We start from the raw sequence: 15,781 nt of genomic DNA, 5'->3' as shown, positions 1-15,781 counted from the left end.
TGATTCGTATTTTCCTGCAACTTTCTGAAACAGCAAAGGAATGCCCCTGTCTGTGTGTGTGCGTTGCGCGCATGTCTAGACTTTGTGTAGCCGTTAGTGATGATGGTAATGATAACCTTCTCAATTAAACGTTAACTACAAAGTAGCCTATGACTACCTGGCAGAATGATCTCATGATTATTTGCATCAATCCATGGCCATTTGTTTAGCAAACTCTGCAATCACATGAGCGCTACAGAAACATTGCTAACCAAATAACTGTCTCTTGCTAGTCCACACTTGCATTAAAGGGTAACTACACAAAAAAATCCAAAGTTCTTCATTTTTTCCCCCAGACGTCAAAAGTGGTCTCCTGATGTGGTTTTAGCATTGTTGTGGACTTAGAACATCCAATGTAGTTGTTTTTCTACTAAAAGTGTGAATTTGAGAGCGAAAATCAAAAAAATACAGAAACCAGGAAAAATTTAACAGAGAAAACTGAATTAGGGAAAAAAATCAGGCAAAAAATAAAGCCGTTTTTATAGGGGCCTAAATTCCCCAACCCTCCCCATGGACTCACCTGCGTACAAACTTGGAGGTGAACTTGGAGAAGATGCCTGTGGCCCCGGGTCTCCTGGCCTGGCTGTTCCCGTGGCTGAGGGAGGGGGAGGCTGGAGCAACACTGTAGGGATAACCCTGCTGGTCCCTGTCACCTCTCTGCTGTCCTGTTAGAGGGAGGGAGGGAGGAAGGAGTGAGGGAGTGAGAGTTAGAAAAGTGGCAGAGGGAGGGGGAGGCTGGAGCTCTGCTGTAAGGAGAGCTAGGTGATCCCTGGCCCTGTTAGAGACATGTATTAAAGTGTCACTCCACAATATTACCAACTCAGTGGTCTTATGGTAGTGTTTGGCTTTGTTAGAGTAAGAAAAATGTGAAAGAAGTGAAAGAGAGAGAGAGAGAGAGGGAGGGAGAGAGAGCGATGGATGGAAGGAGGGAGAGGAGCACGAGGGAGGGAGGGCGGGACAGAGAGAGAGAGCAATCATAGTATGCAGTGTTTCAGTGTACAGCATGTCATAAATATTACCTGCGTGGAAAGTGCTGCGGATGGCCACCCCCCGGGAGAAGTTGGTACGGTCCGTCACCGTGGCACTGCTGATGTTGTGGGCTGAGGGGGATGTGCCAGGTGGCCTCTGGGGGGGAGCGCTGTTAGAGGTAAGATGAGGTAGTAGAGGAGGGGTGGGTTAGGTTTCAATAGTGAATTCACACATTTGAACGCACACACACCCTCATCTTCAGACTTCACATGCCCTAGACAGAGATTCCCCGAGGTGTACTACAACACACAATAGGAGCACTGACTACCAATCAGAGTTGACGCAGTTCAGGAGAGGAGCGAGATCTCATTTACTACAAGACTTTCAAAATTCTCACACACACACACACACACACACACGAGGTGCCAATTCCATAAAAATTGTAAAGAGATTATCTGGAAAGGGTGTGTGTGTGTGTGTGTGTGTCTGTGTGTGTCCTGATGTTTCAGATAATCTGATGTTTGGGGTCAGAGAAATATCAGGTTAGGGCTTGGCGATATATTGAATTCAAATGTATGTTTTAGCGAGATGTTATTTTACTGTAATAGAGGAGAACTTAACCGTTCTAACGATACCCTTTTTATGTCTCAACTCCCAAAATGTAGTGCAGAGCAGACCCTACTAAAACAGGAGTATCAATGAACATGATTGTGAAAAATGTATGCACAGTTTGTACCACTTACCGCTAGCAGCATTTTAGCCACAGACTTATGTGCTAGCTTTCTAGTCTGGGTTTTATAAATGTGCAATGAGCATAAGAAGACACATTTATATAAAGGAAGTGGAAACTCGTTCTCTTCCAGAGAAATAAGCATCTTCTTATCCAGGTAGGCCACTTGATTTCAACATCTAAACAAAGTGAGCAGGTTAGGTTAGCATGTTCTTCAAACAGTTGGAGACTGACAGGAGGGTGTCTTCATAACAGTTCAACTGTTCTAGCTACGTTGTTAGCAAGCAAATTAATTCAAGTTGGCTAGACTTTAAATATAAAGATTATCTGTCTACTCACTAGCACGTGGGCTTGTGCTTGAGAGATGGTTTATTTGTATTTGTATTTATTATGGATCCCCATTAGATGCTGCCAAGGCATAAGCTACTCTTCCTGGGGTCCGGCAAAATTAAGACAGTTATACAATTTTAAAAACATTACAATACATTCATAACAGATTTCACAACACACTAAGTGTGTGCCCTCAGGCCCCTACTCCACTACCACATACAGTGAGGGAAAAAAAATCCCCTGCTGATTTTGTACGTTTGCCCACTGACAAAGAAATTGAACAATGAGAGACAGAATAATAACAAAAAAATCCAGAAAAAAACACGTCAAAAATTTTATAAATTGATTTGCATTTTAATGAGGGAAATAAGTAATTGACCCCCTCTCAATCAGAAAGATTTCTGGCTCCCAGGTGTCTTTTATACAGGTAACGAGCTGAGATTAGGAGCACACTCTTAAAGGGAGTGCTCCTAATCTCAGTTTGTTACCTGTATAAAATACACCTTTCCACAGAAGCAATCAATCAATCAGATTCCAAACTCTCCACCATGGCCAAGACCAAAGAGCTCTCCAATAATGTCAGGGACAAGATTGTAGACCTACACAAGGCTGGAATGGGCTACAAGACCTTCGCCAAGCAGCTTGGTGAGAAGGTGACAACAGTTGGTGCGATTATTCGCAAATGGAAGAAACACAAAATACCTGTCAATTTCCCTCGGCCTGGGGCTCCATGCAAGATCTCACCTCGTGGAGTTGCAATGATCATGAGAACGGTGAGGAATCAGCCCAGAACTACACGGGTTGATCTTGTCAATGATCTCAAGGCAGCTGGGACCATAGTCACCAAGAAAACAATTGGTAACACACTACGCCGTAAAGGACTGAAATCCTGCAGCGCCCGCAAGGTCCCCCTGCTCAAGAAAGCACATATACAGGCCCATCTGAAGTTTGCCAATGAACATCTGAATGATTCAGAGGAGAACTGGGTGAAAGTGTTGTGGTCAGATGAGACCAAAATGGAGCTCTTTGGCATCAACTCAACTCGCCGTGTTTGGAGGAGGAGGAATGCTGCCTATGACCCCAAGAACACCATCCCCACCGTCAAACATGGAGGTGGAAACATTATGCTTTGGGGGTGTTTTTCTGCTGAGGGGACAGGACAACTTCACCGCATCAAAGGGACGATGGACGGGGCCATGTACCGTCAAATCTTGGGTGAGAACCTCCTTCCCTCAGCCAGGGCATTGAAAATGGGTCGTGGATTGGTATTCCAGCATGACAATGACCCAAAACACACGGCCAAGGCAACAAAGGAGTGGCTCAAGAAGAAACACATTAAGGTCCTGGAGTGGCCTAGCCAGTCTCCAGACCTTAATCCCATAGAAAATCTGTGGAGGGAGCTGAAGGTTCGAGTTGCCAAACGTCAGCCTCGAAACCTTAATGACTTGGAGAAGATCTGCAAAGAGGAGTGGGACAAAATCCCTCCTGAGATGTGTGCAAACCTGGTGGCCAACTACAAGAAACATCTGACCTCTGTGATTGCCAACAAGGGTTTTGCCACCAAGTACTAAGTCATGTTTTGCAGAGGGGTCAAATACTTATTTCCCTCATTAAAATGCAAATCAATTTATAACATTTTTGACATGCGTTTTTCTGGATTTTTTTGTTGTTATTCTCTCTCACTGTTCAAATAAACCTACCATTAAAATTATAGACTGATCATGTCTTTGTCAGTGGGCAAACGTACAAAATCAGCAGGGGATCAAATACGTTTTTCCCCTCACTGTATCTACAACACAATCTCCATGTCTACATGTGTGTGTTATCATGTGTGTATGCATGTGTCTGTGCCTAAGTTTGTGTTGCTTCACAGTCCCCGCTGTTCCATAAGGTGTATTTTTATCCATTTAAAAAAAATCTGTTTCTACTGCTTGCATCAGTTACCAGATGTGGAATAGAGTTCCATGTAGTCATGGCTCTATGTAAACTCAGCAAAAAAAAGAAACGTCCCTTTTTCAGGACCCTGTCTTTCAAAGATAATTCATAAAAATCCAAATAACTTCACAGATCTTCATTGTAAAGGGTTTAAACACTGTTTCCCATGCTTGTTCAATGAACCATAAACAATTAATGAACATGCACCTGTGGAACGGTAGTTAAGACACTAACAGCTTACAGACGGTAAGCAATTAAGGTCACAGTTATGAAAACACTAAAGAGTACTGACTCTGAAAAACACCAAAAGAAAGATGCCCAGGGTCCCTGCTCATCTGCGTGAATGTGCCTTAGGCATGCTGCAAGGAGGCATGAGGACTGCAGATGTGGCCAGGGCAATACATTGAAATGTCCGTACTGTGAGACGCCTAAGACAGCGCTACAGGGAGACAGGACGGACAGCTGATCGTCCTCGCAGTGGCAGACCACGTGTAACAACACCTGCACAGGATCGGTACATCCGAACATCACAACTGCGGGACAGGTACAGGATGGCAACAACAACTGCCGAGTTACACCAGGAATGCACAATCCCTCCATCAGTGCTCAGACTGTCCGCAATAGGCTGAGAGAGGCTGGACTGAGGCAGGTCCTCACCAGACATTACCGGCAACAACGTCGCCTATAAGCATAAACCCACCGTCGCTGGACCAGACAGGACTGGCTCTTCACTGACGAGTCGCGGTTTTGTCTCACCAGGGGTGATGGTCGGAGTCGAAGGAATGAGCGTTACACTGAGGCCGGTACTCTGGAGCGGGATCGATTTGAAGGTGGAGGGTCCGTCATGGTCTGGGGCGGTGTGTCACAGCATCATCGGACTGAGCTTGTTGTCATTGCAGGCAATCTCAACGCTGTGCGTTACAGGGAAGACATCCTCCTCCCTCATGTGGTACCCTTTCTGCAGGCTCATCCTGACATGACCCTCCAGCATGACAATGCCACCAGCCATACTGCTCGTTCTGTGCGCGATTTCCTGCAAGACAGGAATGTCAGTGTTCTCCCATGGCCAGCGAAGAGCCCGGATCTCAATCCCATTGAGCACATCTGGGACCTGTTGGATTGGAGGGTGAGGGCTAGGGCCATTCCCCTCAGAAATGTCAGTGAAATTGCAGGTGCCTTGGTGGAAGAGTGGGGTAACATCTCACAGCAAGAACTGGCAAATCTGGTGCGGTCCATGAGGAGGAGATGCACTGCAGTACTTCATTCAGCTGGTGGCCACACCATATACTGACTGTTACTTTTGATTTTGACCCCCCCTTTGTTCAGGGATACATTATTCAATTTCTGTTAGTCACATGTCTGTGGAACTTGTTCAGTTTACATCTCAGTTGTTGAATCTGGTTATGTTCACACAAATATTTACACATGTTAAGTTTGCTGAAAATAAACGCAGTTGACAGTGAGAGGACGTTTATTTTTTTGCTGAGTTTTGTACTGTGCGCCTGTTCTGGACTTGGGGACTGTGAAGAGACCTCTGCTGGCATGTCTTGTGGGGTACGCATGGGTGTATGAGCTGTGTGCTAGTTGTTCAAACAGACAGCTCGGTGCTTTCAACAAATACAAGTAGTGATGAAGTCAATCTCTCCTCCACTTTGAGCCAGGAGAGCTTGACATATTAATGTTTGCTGCCCTGTTCTGTGCCAATTGCAATTTTCCTAAGTCCCTCTTTGTGGCACCTGACCACACGACTGAACAGAAGTCCAGGTGCAACAAAACTAGAGCCTGTAGGACCTGCCTTGTTGATAGTGCTGTTAAGGTAGAGCAGCGCTTTATTATGGACAGACTTCTCCCCATTTTAGCTACTGTTGTATCAATATGTTTTGACCATGACAGTTTACAATCCAGGGTTACTCCAAGCAGTTCAGTCACCTCAACTTGCTCAATTTCCACATTATTTATTACAAGATTTAGTTGAGGTTTAGGGTTTAGTGAATGATTTGTCCCAAATACAATGCTTTTAGTATTTTTTTAAATATTTAGGACTAACTTATTCCTTGCCACCCCATTCTGAAAATAACTGCAGCTCTTTGTTAAGTGTTACAGTCATTTCAGTCACTGTAGTAGCTGACGTGTATAGTGTTGAGTCATCCGGATACATAGACACAATAGCTTTACTCAAAGCCAGTGGCATGTCGTTAGTAAAGATTGAAAAAAGTAAGGGGCCTAGACAGCTGCCCTGGGGAATTCCTGATTCTACCTGGATTATGTTGGAGAGGCTTCCATTAAAGAACACCCTCTGTGTTCTGTTAGACAGGTAACTCTTCATCTACAATATAGCAGGGGATGTAAAGACATAACACATACGTTTTTCCAGCAGCAGACCATGATCAATAATGTCAAAAGCCGCACTGAAGTCTAACAAAACAGCCCCCACAATCTTTTTATCATCAATTTCTCTCAGCCAATCATCAGTCATTTGTGTAAATGCTGTGTTTGTTGAATGTCCTTCCCTATAAGCGTGCTGAAAGTCTGTTGTCAATTTGTTTACTGTAAAATAGCATTGTATCTGGTCAACCATCATTTTTTCCAAAACTTTACTAAGGGTTGGTAACAGGCTGATTGGTAGGCTATTTGAGCCAGTAAAGGGGGCTTTACTATTCCAAGGTAGTGGAATGAGTTTTGCTTCCCTCCAGGCCTGAGTGCACACACTTTCTAGTAGGCTTAAATTGAAGATATGGCAAATAGGAGTGGCAATATAATTCGCTATTATCCTCAGTAATTTTCCATCCATGTTGTCAGACACCGGTGGCTTGTCATTGTTGATAGACAACATTATTTTTTTCAGCTCTTCCACACTCACTGTATGGAATTCAAAATAACTATTCTTGTCTTTTATAACTTGGTCAGATATACTTGGATGTGTAGTGTCAGTGTTTGTTGTTGGCATGTCATGCCTAAGTTTGCTAATCTTGCCAATGAAAAAAATCATTAAAGTAGTTGGCAAAATCAGTCGGTTTTGTGATGAATGAGCCATCTCATTCAATGAATGATGGAGCCGAGTTTGCCTTTTTCCCTAAAATTTCATTGAAGGTGCCCCAAAGCTTTTTACTATAATTCTTTGTCATTTATCTTTGTTTCATAGTGTAGTTTCTTCTTCTTTTTATTCAGTTTAGTCACATGATTTCTCAATTTGAAAAATGTTTGCCAATCGGTTGTGCAGCCGGACTTATTTGCCATTCCTTTTGCCTCATCCCTCTCAACCACAAACATTTTCAATTGCTCATCAATCCACGGGGATTTAACAGTTTTTAAAGTAATTGTCTTAATAGGTGCATGCTTATTAGTAACTGGGATAAGCAATTTCATAAATGTGTCAAGTACAACGTCTGTTTGCTCCTCATTACACACCACGGACCAACAAATATTCTTTACATCAACAACATAGGAATGACTACAAAACGTATTGCATGACCTCTTATACACTATATTAGACCCAGGCCTTGGAACTTTGGTTTTCCTAGATATGGCTACTATATTTGACTCGTTTCAGGAAACTAGGCATATGTCGCACGTCACTACTTCACAGGAGCAGCATTTGAACGTAAACTTTAATTTTTTATCAAAATGTGTTTTTTGGCAGAAATGCCGTCTGGAACATGTGAACTTTTATATGCCTTAATAACAAACGTGTATTCCATCCATAAATACGAATACAATTGTTAAATTACGAGCCTAGTTGGTTTAGCCATGGAAAAAGACAGGAACCTTCCCACTAGCCATGATTAGCTGAGATAATGTATGGTCTGGACATGCCGGGAGATGAGTTCGGATTGGTCTGCCATGTAGCATGCTTCTGTATATAACGTGAGCTGTTCAGTATGTGTTGACAGTCCTTTCTAATGCTCCATTTTTGAAAGATATAACGTTAGCCATCGAGAACTACAAACGTTTTGCTACTTTTCTCAACAACATTGATGCCATGAATTTAGCAGGCGCTAATCGACAGATCAGTAGGAAAAAGTGATGGGCTACTTTCTGCACACGCCAAGGTCAGTGTGAACCGGAGTGACTTGACAAAGCTGGCCAAACAAGATGTAGCTACAAACAAAACTGAATTAATGGTTCCAGTCTGCCGTGAAGCGTTCATCCATGTACACGGGTAAGAGTTTCCTAACGTTACATGTATGATCTGTGTTGTAATATTATCAGAATCAGAAAAATCCATTTGCATTGCTAGCTATAGCCTAATATTAGCTAGCTAACATTGAACCTAATTTGTTAGCTTTAGCTACCTGTAGATTCATACTACAGCTATGACAATGTTTGTATTGGTAGTAGTATGAGTTGGGGTTATGCCGGTTCATTGTTTAGCTAGCTACATGTCTAAACAAAAGACTCCACTTCGGCCAGATTATTACATGACCCATCAAATTAGAAGTTGTGTCTGGGGGTGATTACGGCCAACAATTGTATTTCATGAACATGTGTACATGTCTAGACAATAGTGACCCATCCACTTAGCTAGATGTGGGTGAGGAGTGGTTATATAATTTCCTTTACATGACCCATCAATTTACGAGTAAGCCTAATAACGATCAAATATTTATAAAATAGTTTTATCTGCACACTTTCCATTTTTGATATTGCTACTATGCAAGTACTATCACTATACTGTTTACACCCTCTATATCCTGTGCATGTGACAAATAAATGTAGATTTTATTTGATATAGCGTGTGTTTAACACATGGCGTCACATGTGAATCCTTAAAGAGATGGGTGGGGCTAAAGCTTAAGAGGGTGTGAACGATGCAGAATGGGTGTAGACAAAGAAGAGCTCTCCAGTAGGTGTACCAAAACATTCAAGGGCCATTTTCTCAAAAGTGGGTTTACAAGTTTATCAACTTTCAAAGCAGAATTACTTTCCCATTGTTCCTCAACTGTAGTGTATGATATACCATTTTGTAGCTCTGAGTTTCTACTTTTATCCAATGTAAAAAAACACAATTTCAAATGTTGCTAAATAAGACCGAACCGAGCCGGTCAGTCACATATGACTATGAGTCCTGTACACAGCTAAACCCTCTCTGGACACTGGTGTGTAATCCACCTCTCACTCACACTCACACTCACACACACACACACACACACACACACACACACACACACACACACACACACACACACACACACACACAAAGACGTGCCAATAAAGACAATCTGGAATGGGATAAATACCGTATGTGTCTATCCCCGGAGTGTGTCTGTGTGTGTTCTGATGTTTCAGATTATCCACAAAGCCATCAGAGCTGATGTTTGGGGTCGGAGAGAGATCAGGTCCATGACCACACACACAAAGACCAAACACTCACACACTGAATGCACACACCCACACAGTGAATACACACACCGAACACTCACATGAATCCTCTTAGCCTAGAGACCTTTCACTTTCTCTCTCTCACTCTGACACACACACACCACACATTTCAATTGTTTAATCTGCCCCTATGTCACTGTGACAGTGAAGGCTTTTGATTTCAATCAGAAAACCTGCGATAGCTGAACCCAGTGTGTGTGGACCATATGTCTGTCTCTCTGTGAGGTGTGATTCCTGTATACAGCATGATCACTGTTATCTATAGACCTGTAGCTAAACTCTCTCTGGACACTGGTGTGTAAATCCACACACGCACACACATGACAGGAACAAAGACCACTATCCTTAGGCAATCCTGGGTCATGTTCAGTATGTATAAAACAATAGAAATGTGTTGAAAAAGGCTCAAACTGAACTTGTCCAATAAGAAATGCTAATTTAAGTTTTTCTGTTTCACTTACCTGTCCAAAAAAATATGATATTTTTTCATGTACAGTACCAGTCAAAAGTTTGGACACACCTACTCATTCAAGGGTTTTTCTTTAATTTTACAAATGTCTACATTGTAGAATAATAGTGAAGACATCAAACCTATGAAATAACCCATATGGAATGTAGTAACCAAAAAAGTGTTAAACAAATCAAAGTATATTTTATATTTGAGATTCTTCAAAGTAGCCACCCTTTGACTTGATGACAGCTTTGCACATTCTTGGCATTCTCTCAACCAGCTTCATGAGGTAGTCACCTGGAATGCATTACAGTTAACAGGTGTGCCTTGTTAAATGTTAATTTGTGGAATTTATATCCTTGTTAATGCATTTGAGCCAATCAGTTGTGTTCTGACAAGGTAGGGGTGATGTCTTCACTATTATTCTACAATGTAGAAAATAGTAAAAATAAAGAAAAACCCTGGAATGAGTAGGTTTGTCCAAACTTTTGACTGGTACTGTATGTTGCACGTACATATATGTATATATGACAATCGTTTGAGCTGTATACGCTTCATACAACCGACCAAAACTCAAAGCCCCACAGATGGGCACAACTCAAGTACTGCACGCACACAACACTGGAAACAAAAGTCTAGAGACATTTGGAGAAGTCTACATTCAAACTTCATATATACTTCCTACTGTGTAGTTTGTATAAATGAAGTGTGTACAACAGTAGTGGACTATACAGGGAAAACTAGATTAACAAAAGGAATGGATATAGGGAATAGATACAGTGCATTCGGAAACTACTAAGACCCCTTTACTTTTTCCATATTTTGTTACGTTACAGCCTTATTCTAAAATTGATTAAATTGTTTTTTCCCCCCTCAATCTACACACAATAACCTATGATGACAAAGCAAAAACACGTTTTAGAAATGTTTGCAAATTTATTAAAATAAAAAAACTGAAAAATCACATTTACATAAGTATTCAGACCCTTTACTCAGTACTTTGTTGAAGCACCTTTGGCAGCGATTACAGCCTTGAGTCTTATTGGGTATGACGCGAAAAGCTGGGGAGCGTCGCTGCACTGCTATTTTCAGGTCTCTCCAGAGATGTTCGATCGGGTTCAAGTCCGGGCTCTGGCAGGGCCACTCAAGGACATTCAGAGACTTGTCCCGAAGCCACTCCTGCGTTGTCTTGGCTGTGTGCTTAGGGTCGTTGTTCTGTTGGAAGGTGAACCTTCGCCCCAGTCTGAGGTCCTGAATGCTCTGGAGCAAGTTTTCATTAAGGATCTCTCTGTACTTTGCTCCACTCATCTTTCCCTCGATCCTGACTAGTCTCCCAGTCCCTGCCGCTGAAAAACATCCCCACAGCATGATGTTGCAACCATCATGTTTCACCGTAGTGATGGTGCCAGGTTTCCTCCAGAGGTGACGCTTGGCATTCAGGCCAAAGAGTTCAATCTTGGTTTCATCAGACCATATAATCTTGTTTCTCATGGTCTGAGAGTCCTTTAGGTGCCTTTTGGAAAACTCCAAGCGGGCTGTCATGTGCCTTTTACTGAGGAGTGGCTTGGTTTTTGCTGACACGCACTGTCAACTCTGGGACTTTTTATAGACACGTGTGTCAATTTCCAAATCAGGTACAATCAATTGAATTTACAACAGGTGGACTCCAATCAAGTTTTAGAAACATGTCAAGGATGCATCTGAGCTCAATTTCGAGTCTTATAGCAAAGGGTCTGAATACGTTTGTAAATAAGGTATTTATGTTTTGTATTTTTAATACATTTGTAAAAATGTCTAAAAACCTGTTTTTGCTTTGTCTTTATGGGGTATTGTGTGTAGAATGATTAGGAACAACATTTATTTTATTCATTTTAAATAAGCCTGTAACGTAAGAAAAAGTGAAAAAAGTGAAGGGTTACGAATACTTTCCGAATGCACTGTATGTGTATGAGACATACACCGAATATACCAAACATTAAGAACACCTTCCTAATATTGATTTGCACCCCCGTTTTCCCTCAGAATAGCCTCAATTCGTTGGGGCATAGGTGTCGAAAGCGTTCCACAGGGAGGCTGGCCTGTGTTGTGTCAAGTTGGCTGGATGTCCTTTGGGTGGTGAACCATTCTTGATACACACGGGAAACTGTTGAGCACCTACTACCATACCCCATTCAAAGGCACTTAAATCTTTTGTCTTGCCCATTCAACCTCTGAATGGCACACATACACAATCCATGTCTCAACTGTCTCAAGGCTTACAAATCCTCTTTAACCTCTTAAGGATCTGACCCTTTTTTTCAATTTCGCCTAAAATGACATACCCAAATGTAACTGTCTGTAGCTCAGGACTTGAAGCAAGGATATGCATTTTATTGATACCATTTAAAAGGAAACCCTTTGAAGTTTGTGGAAATGTGAAGTTAATGTAGGAGAATATAACACATTCGATCTGGTAAAAGATAATACAAACACAAAAACATGCGTTTTCTACTTTTTTTTTGTTCCATCATCTTTGAAATGCAAGAGAGCAATTTAGGCACAATTTAAATGTTGACCACTAGATGGCAGCAGTGTGTGTGCAAAGTTTCAGATTGATCCAGTGAAGCATTGAAATACTGGACTATTTTGTATAAAGTCTGCCCAAATGTGCCGAATTGGTAAATTTACACATTTTCAAGTACATAACTATAGAGAACATACAAAAAATGATATGGTAATACAAAATGTAAGTTAACACACTCCCAGGAATGTCATACATGATGGCTCATTAGCTTATACACTAACTTTCATACATCTGGATGGCCGGGTGGGGTGGGTGTGGAGCCAGAGACAGCAGGGGTTCAAACCTAGTTCCTACATTTGAATATAAAAATTGATTTTATCAAACAAAACTACGCTACATTTTATCTCTGGGACCCTCAGGATGACAAATCAGAGCAAGATTACTGAATGTAAGTACATTATTTACCTTCAGAGGTGAATGTATCAAACTAGTTGCTGTGCAGCCCCGTTTGCTGTGCAGCCAGGGTTGTGGGTTCGATTCCCACGGGGGGCCAGTATGAAAATAAATTAATAATGTATGCACTCACTAACTGTAAGTCGCTCTTATGCTAAATGACTAAAATGTAAAAAAATGATACGTTTTTTGTTGTTGTGCACTCTCCTCAAACATTAGCATGGTATTTTTGCACTGTAATAGCTACTGTAAATTGGACAGTGCAGTTAAATTAACAAGAATTTAAGCTTTCTGTTACTTACAACAGTCATGCTAATTAGCTCAACTGTCCCGTATACGGTACACCGATCCCGTAGAGGTTAACCTGTCTCCTCCTCTTCGTCTACACTGATTGAAGTGGATTTAACAAGTGACATCAATAAGGGATCGTAGCTTTCACCTGGATTCACCTGGTCAGTCTATGTCATGGAAAGAGCAGGTGTTCTTAATGCTTGTATACTCAGTGTATAGAGAGCAATATGTTTGGAACATAAAATTGCAGTATCGACTCGCAATACATATAGAATCGTGAGAATCGCAATACATATCGTATCGTCACCTAAGTATCATGTTAATAAAGTAGTCAAAGTCAGTCTCATCCAAACTGAAATTTGCGAAATGATATGAAAAGATTGTATGTCAAGGAATGAAGGGTAACATAACAGTTTTCCTTGGTTTGGGGTTATTTAAATCCTGCCCACATGGCCACAGCTGGCAGCACCCAAGTAATTCGGAGCGCAGCTGCACGTGACCCGATCGTAATGCCCTTGGTCAATTTGGGTTGACATTCGATATCCGAATGGGGCAATTTAGGGACCATCAGTAAATTACACAATGTACATGGGACAATATTTAAAAAATGTCAACAGCTCCAAATTTCAATGACTTAAAAACCTCAAACCAATATAAATTGTAGAAACACAAATATTGAAAGCATTTAATGAGACAACAATTTTTTTTACATGAAAATATTGTCCCATTTACATTGTGTAATTTATTGACGGTCCCTAACTAGCCCCAGAGATAGGTTTCCGATGTCAAACCAACTTTGCCACAGTCACACACCAGCCAGCTGAAGCTAATTGGAGAAAGAAGTTGGCCAGCACTAGCTAGCCTAGGCGACTTCAAGACAAGACCTGTTCAGACAGTTTCAAGTTATCTAGAAGGATGAGTGACTGTACAAACGCTTGCTACATGCGAACCCATATTAAACCACCCCCACCCCAAAGAGAAATCCACATTAAACCCACCCCCCCAAGACCACTCATTTTGCTTCAGTCATGGCCGCTGCAGACCTCCTTTAAACATGAAGGGACAAAACCTTGATGGCTTCCACTACCATCAACCCCAAACAACTTAAGACGTTCTTACAAATGGAACAAAGGTAGGGTCGAACAAAACAAGACAAAGTAACGGTACATTAGACAACAGCTGAACTATGAGGGTCAACAACAAGGGGAAGGCTGACATAAAATCTCTTCTTGTTAAGTTCAGGGGTTGAAAAGGTTGTTTGTCTGTTTAATATGACTGTGATATTTGAGGGACTGGATGCATCTGAGAGACAGATATGAATTTAAACCAGCCCAGGTCTGACACCCTTACCTGCCTCTTTAGGCAGAACTAAAAATGTGTGTGTGTATTCAGTGCTGTTGTTAGTGTGCAGTATTAGTAGCGTAGGGATGGTTTAGCTAGCTTTTGAATGGAGGTGAGTGGGAATTAAGCAGGGTACTATGCTACAGTGGTATTACTTGGTCAATCTGGCATAGGTTGGATGAGAGCAGAATATGGAAGCATTGATTCATTCATTCGCAATCATTAAACCCAACTCACTCACTCTCCCTCCCGCTCTCCATCCCTCCCTCTCTCCTTCTCTTCCTCCATCCCTCTAATCTCCACCCTTCTCCCAAAATGTGAATTTACACACTTTCTCAAATGGATTTTACAATGGTGGAAACTCCCTGCTGCCAATTCTTACACCAATCCTATGCTTTTAAATCCATGACGTCCATGACACTCTGGTTAAGGGTGGAGAATCATAACACAGCCAATGTATACAATTCCCGCTCCTCTTTCCTCCCTCCCTCTCTCCTTCAGACCTCCAAACCTGGGGCTCCAGGGAGGGGTTTAGCAGAGTGTTGTATGGGGTTTAGAGGCCACTTGCCTGGGCCGATGTTGTGGTTGGCTGGGTGGTGTGTGGAAGTCAGGGCCGGGACGTGGACAGGGGTGGTTGGAGGTGGACAGGGACTTGTCGTGGCGGGGACGGGAGAGGAGGATGAGGAAAAGGAGGAGAGGACGGCAGCAGCAGACGCGGTGGAGGCCCGGGACCCGGGGGTGTTCAGGCTGGTAAGGGGAGGGAGGAGGGGGTGGGAGCACCCGCCCGACACACACACAGGTGGGCACACACACAGAAGCAAGCACACACACGAGCAGGGAGGGATGGGAGAAGCATGGAGGGATGGGGGAGGGAGAGGGGGAGAAGAAGAAAGGGAGGAGAGAGAGTGGGAGGGGAGAGATGAGAGGGGAAAGAGGGAGTGAGAGAAATAGGGAGAGGGAGAGAAAGAGGGAGAGAGGGGAGGAAGAAAGAGATAAAGAGTGAGAGATGGAGAAAGAGAAAGCGAGAGAGGAGGAGAAAGAGGGCGAGAGAGAGAAAGAGGGAGAGAGAGAGGAGGTTTGATGGTGGTCAAACAAACAGACTGCTGATTACACAGAACAGCCATTCATAGCACAAAGGAAAGACACGCACGCTACGTAGTCTCACACACACACACAGTGTGAGAGAAACACACGCTGGCAGGGATTCACATGGCTATTGGCTAGTCATGGAAAAAAACAGCATTAATTTAGGCTGAGGACTGGAGGCTGTGTTAAGTCTATTAGAGGTGGTCTGCGGACCCTTACAACACACACACAACCAAGAGTTAATATTCCATCACAAGTCTCACTAATCCCTTTA

At 42.5% G+C, this 15,781-nt stretch overlaps 1 protein-coding gene across 3 annotated transcripts in view; it reads right to left on the bottom strand.

The window, feature by feature from the left end:
• LOC121571241 (serine/threonine-protein kinase MARK2) overlaps nucleotides 1-15,781 on the bottom strand; it is a 127,197-nt gene that overhangs the window by 25,999 nt on the left and 85,417 nt on the right. For all 3 annotated transcript variants that reach the window (XM_045221865.1, XM_045221864.1, XM_045221866.1), the window contains 2 exons: nucleotides 1,059-1,177; nucleotides 560-704 (listed from right to left, as the gene is read on the bottom strand). In XM_045221865.1, coding sequence (XP_045077800.1) covers nucleotides 560-704; nucleotides 1,059-1,177 — 264 coding nt within the window. The remainder of the gene's footprint in view (nucleotides 1-559; nucleotides 705-1,058; nucleotides 1,178-15,781) is intronic.

This window comes from Coregonus clupeaformis, chromosome 8, assembly GCF_020615455.1.
Source record: "Coregonus clupeaformis isolate EN_2021a chromosome 8, ASM2061545v1, whole genome shotgun sequence".
Taxonomy (NCBI): Eukaryota; Metazoa; Chordata; class Actinopteri; order Salmoniformes; family Salmonidae; genus Coregonus; species Coregonus clupeaformis.
This window is presented reverse-complemented; position numbering and strand designations above follow the sequence as displayed.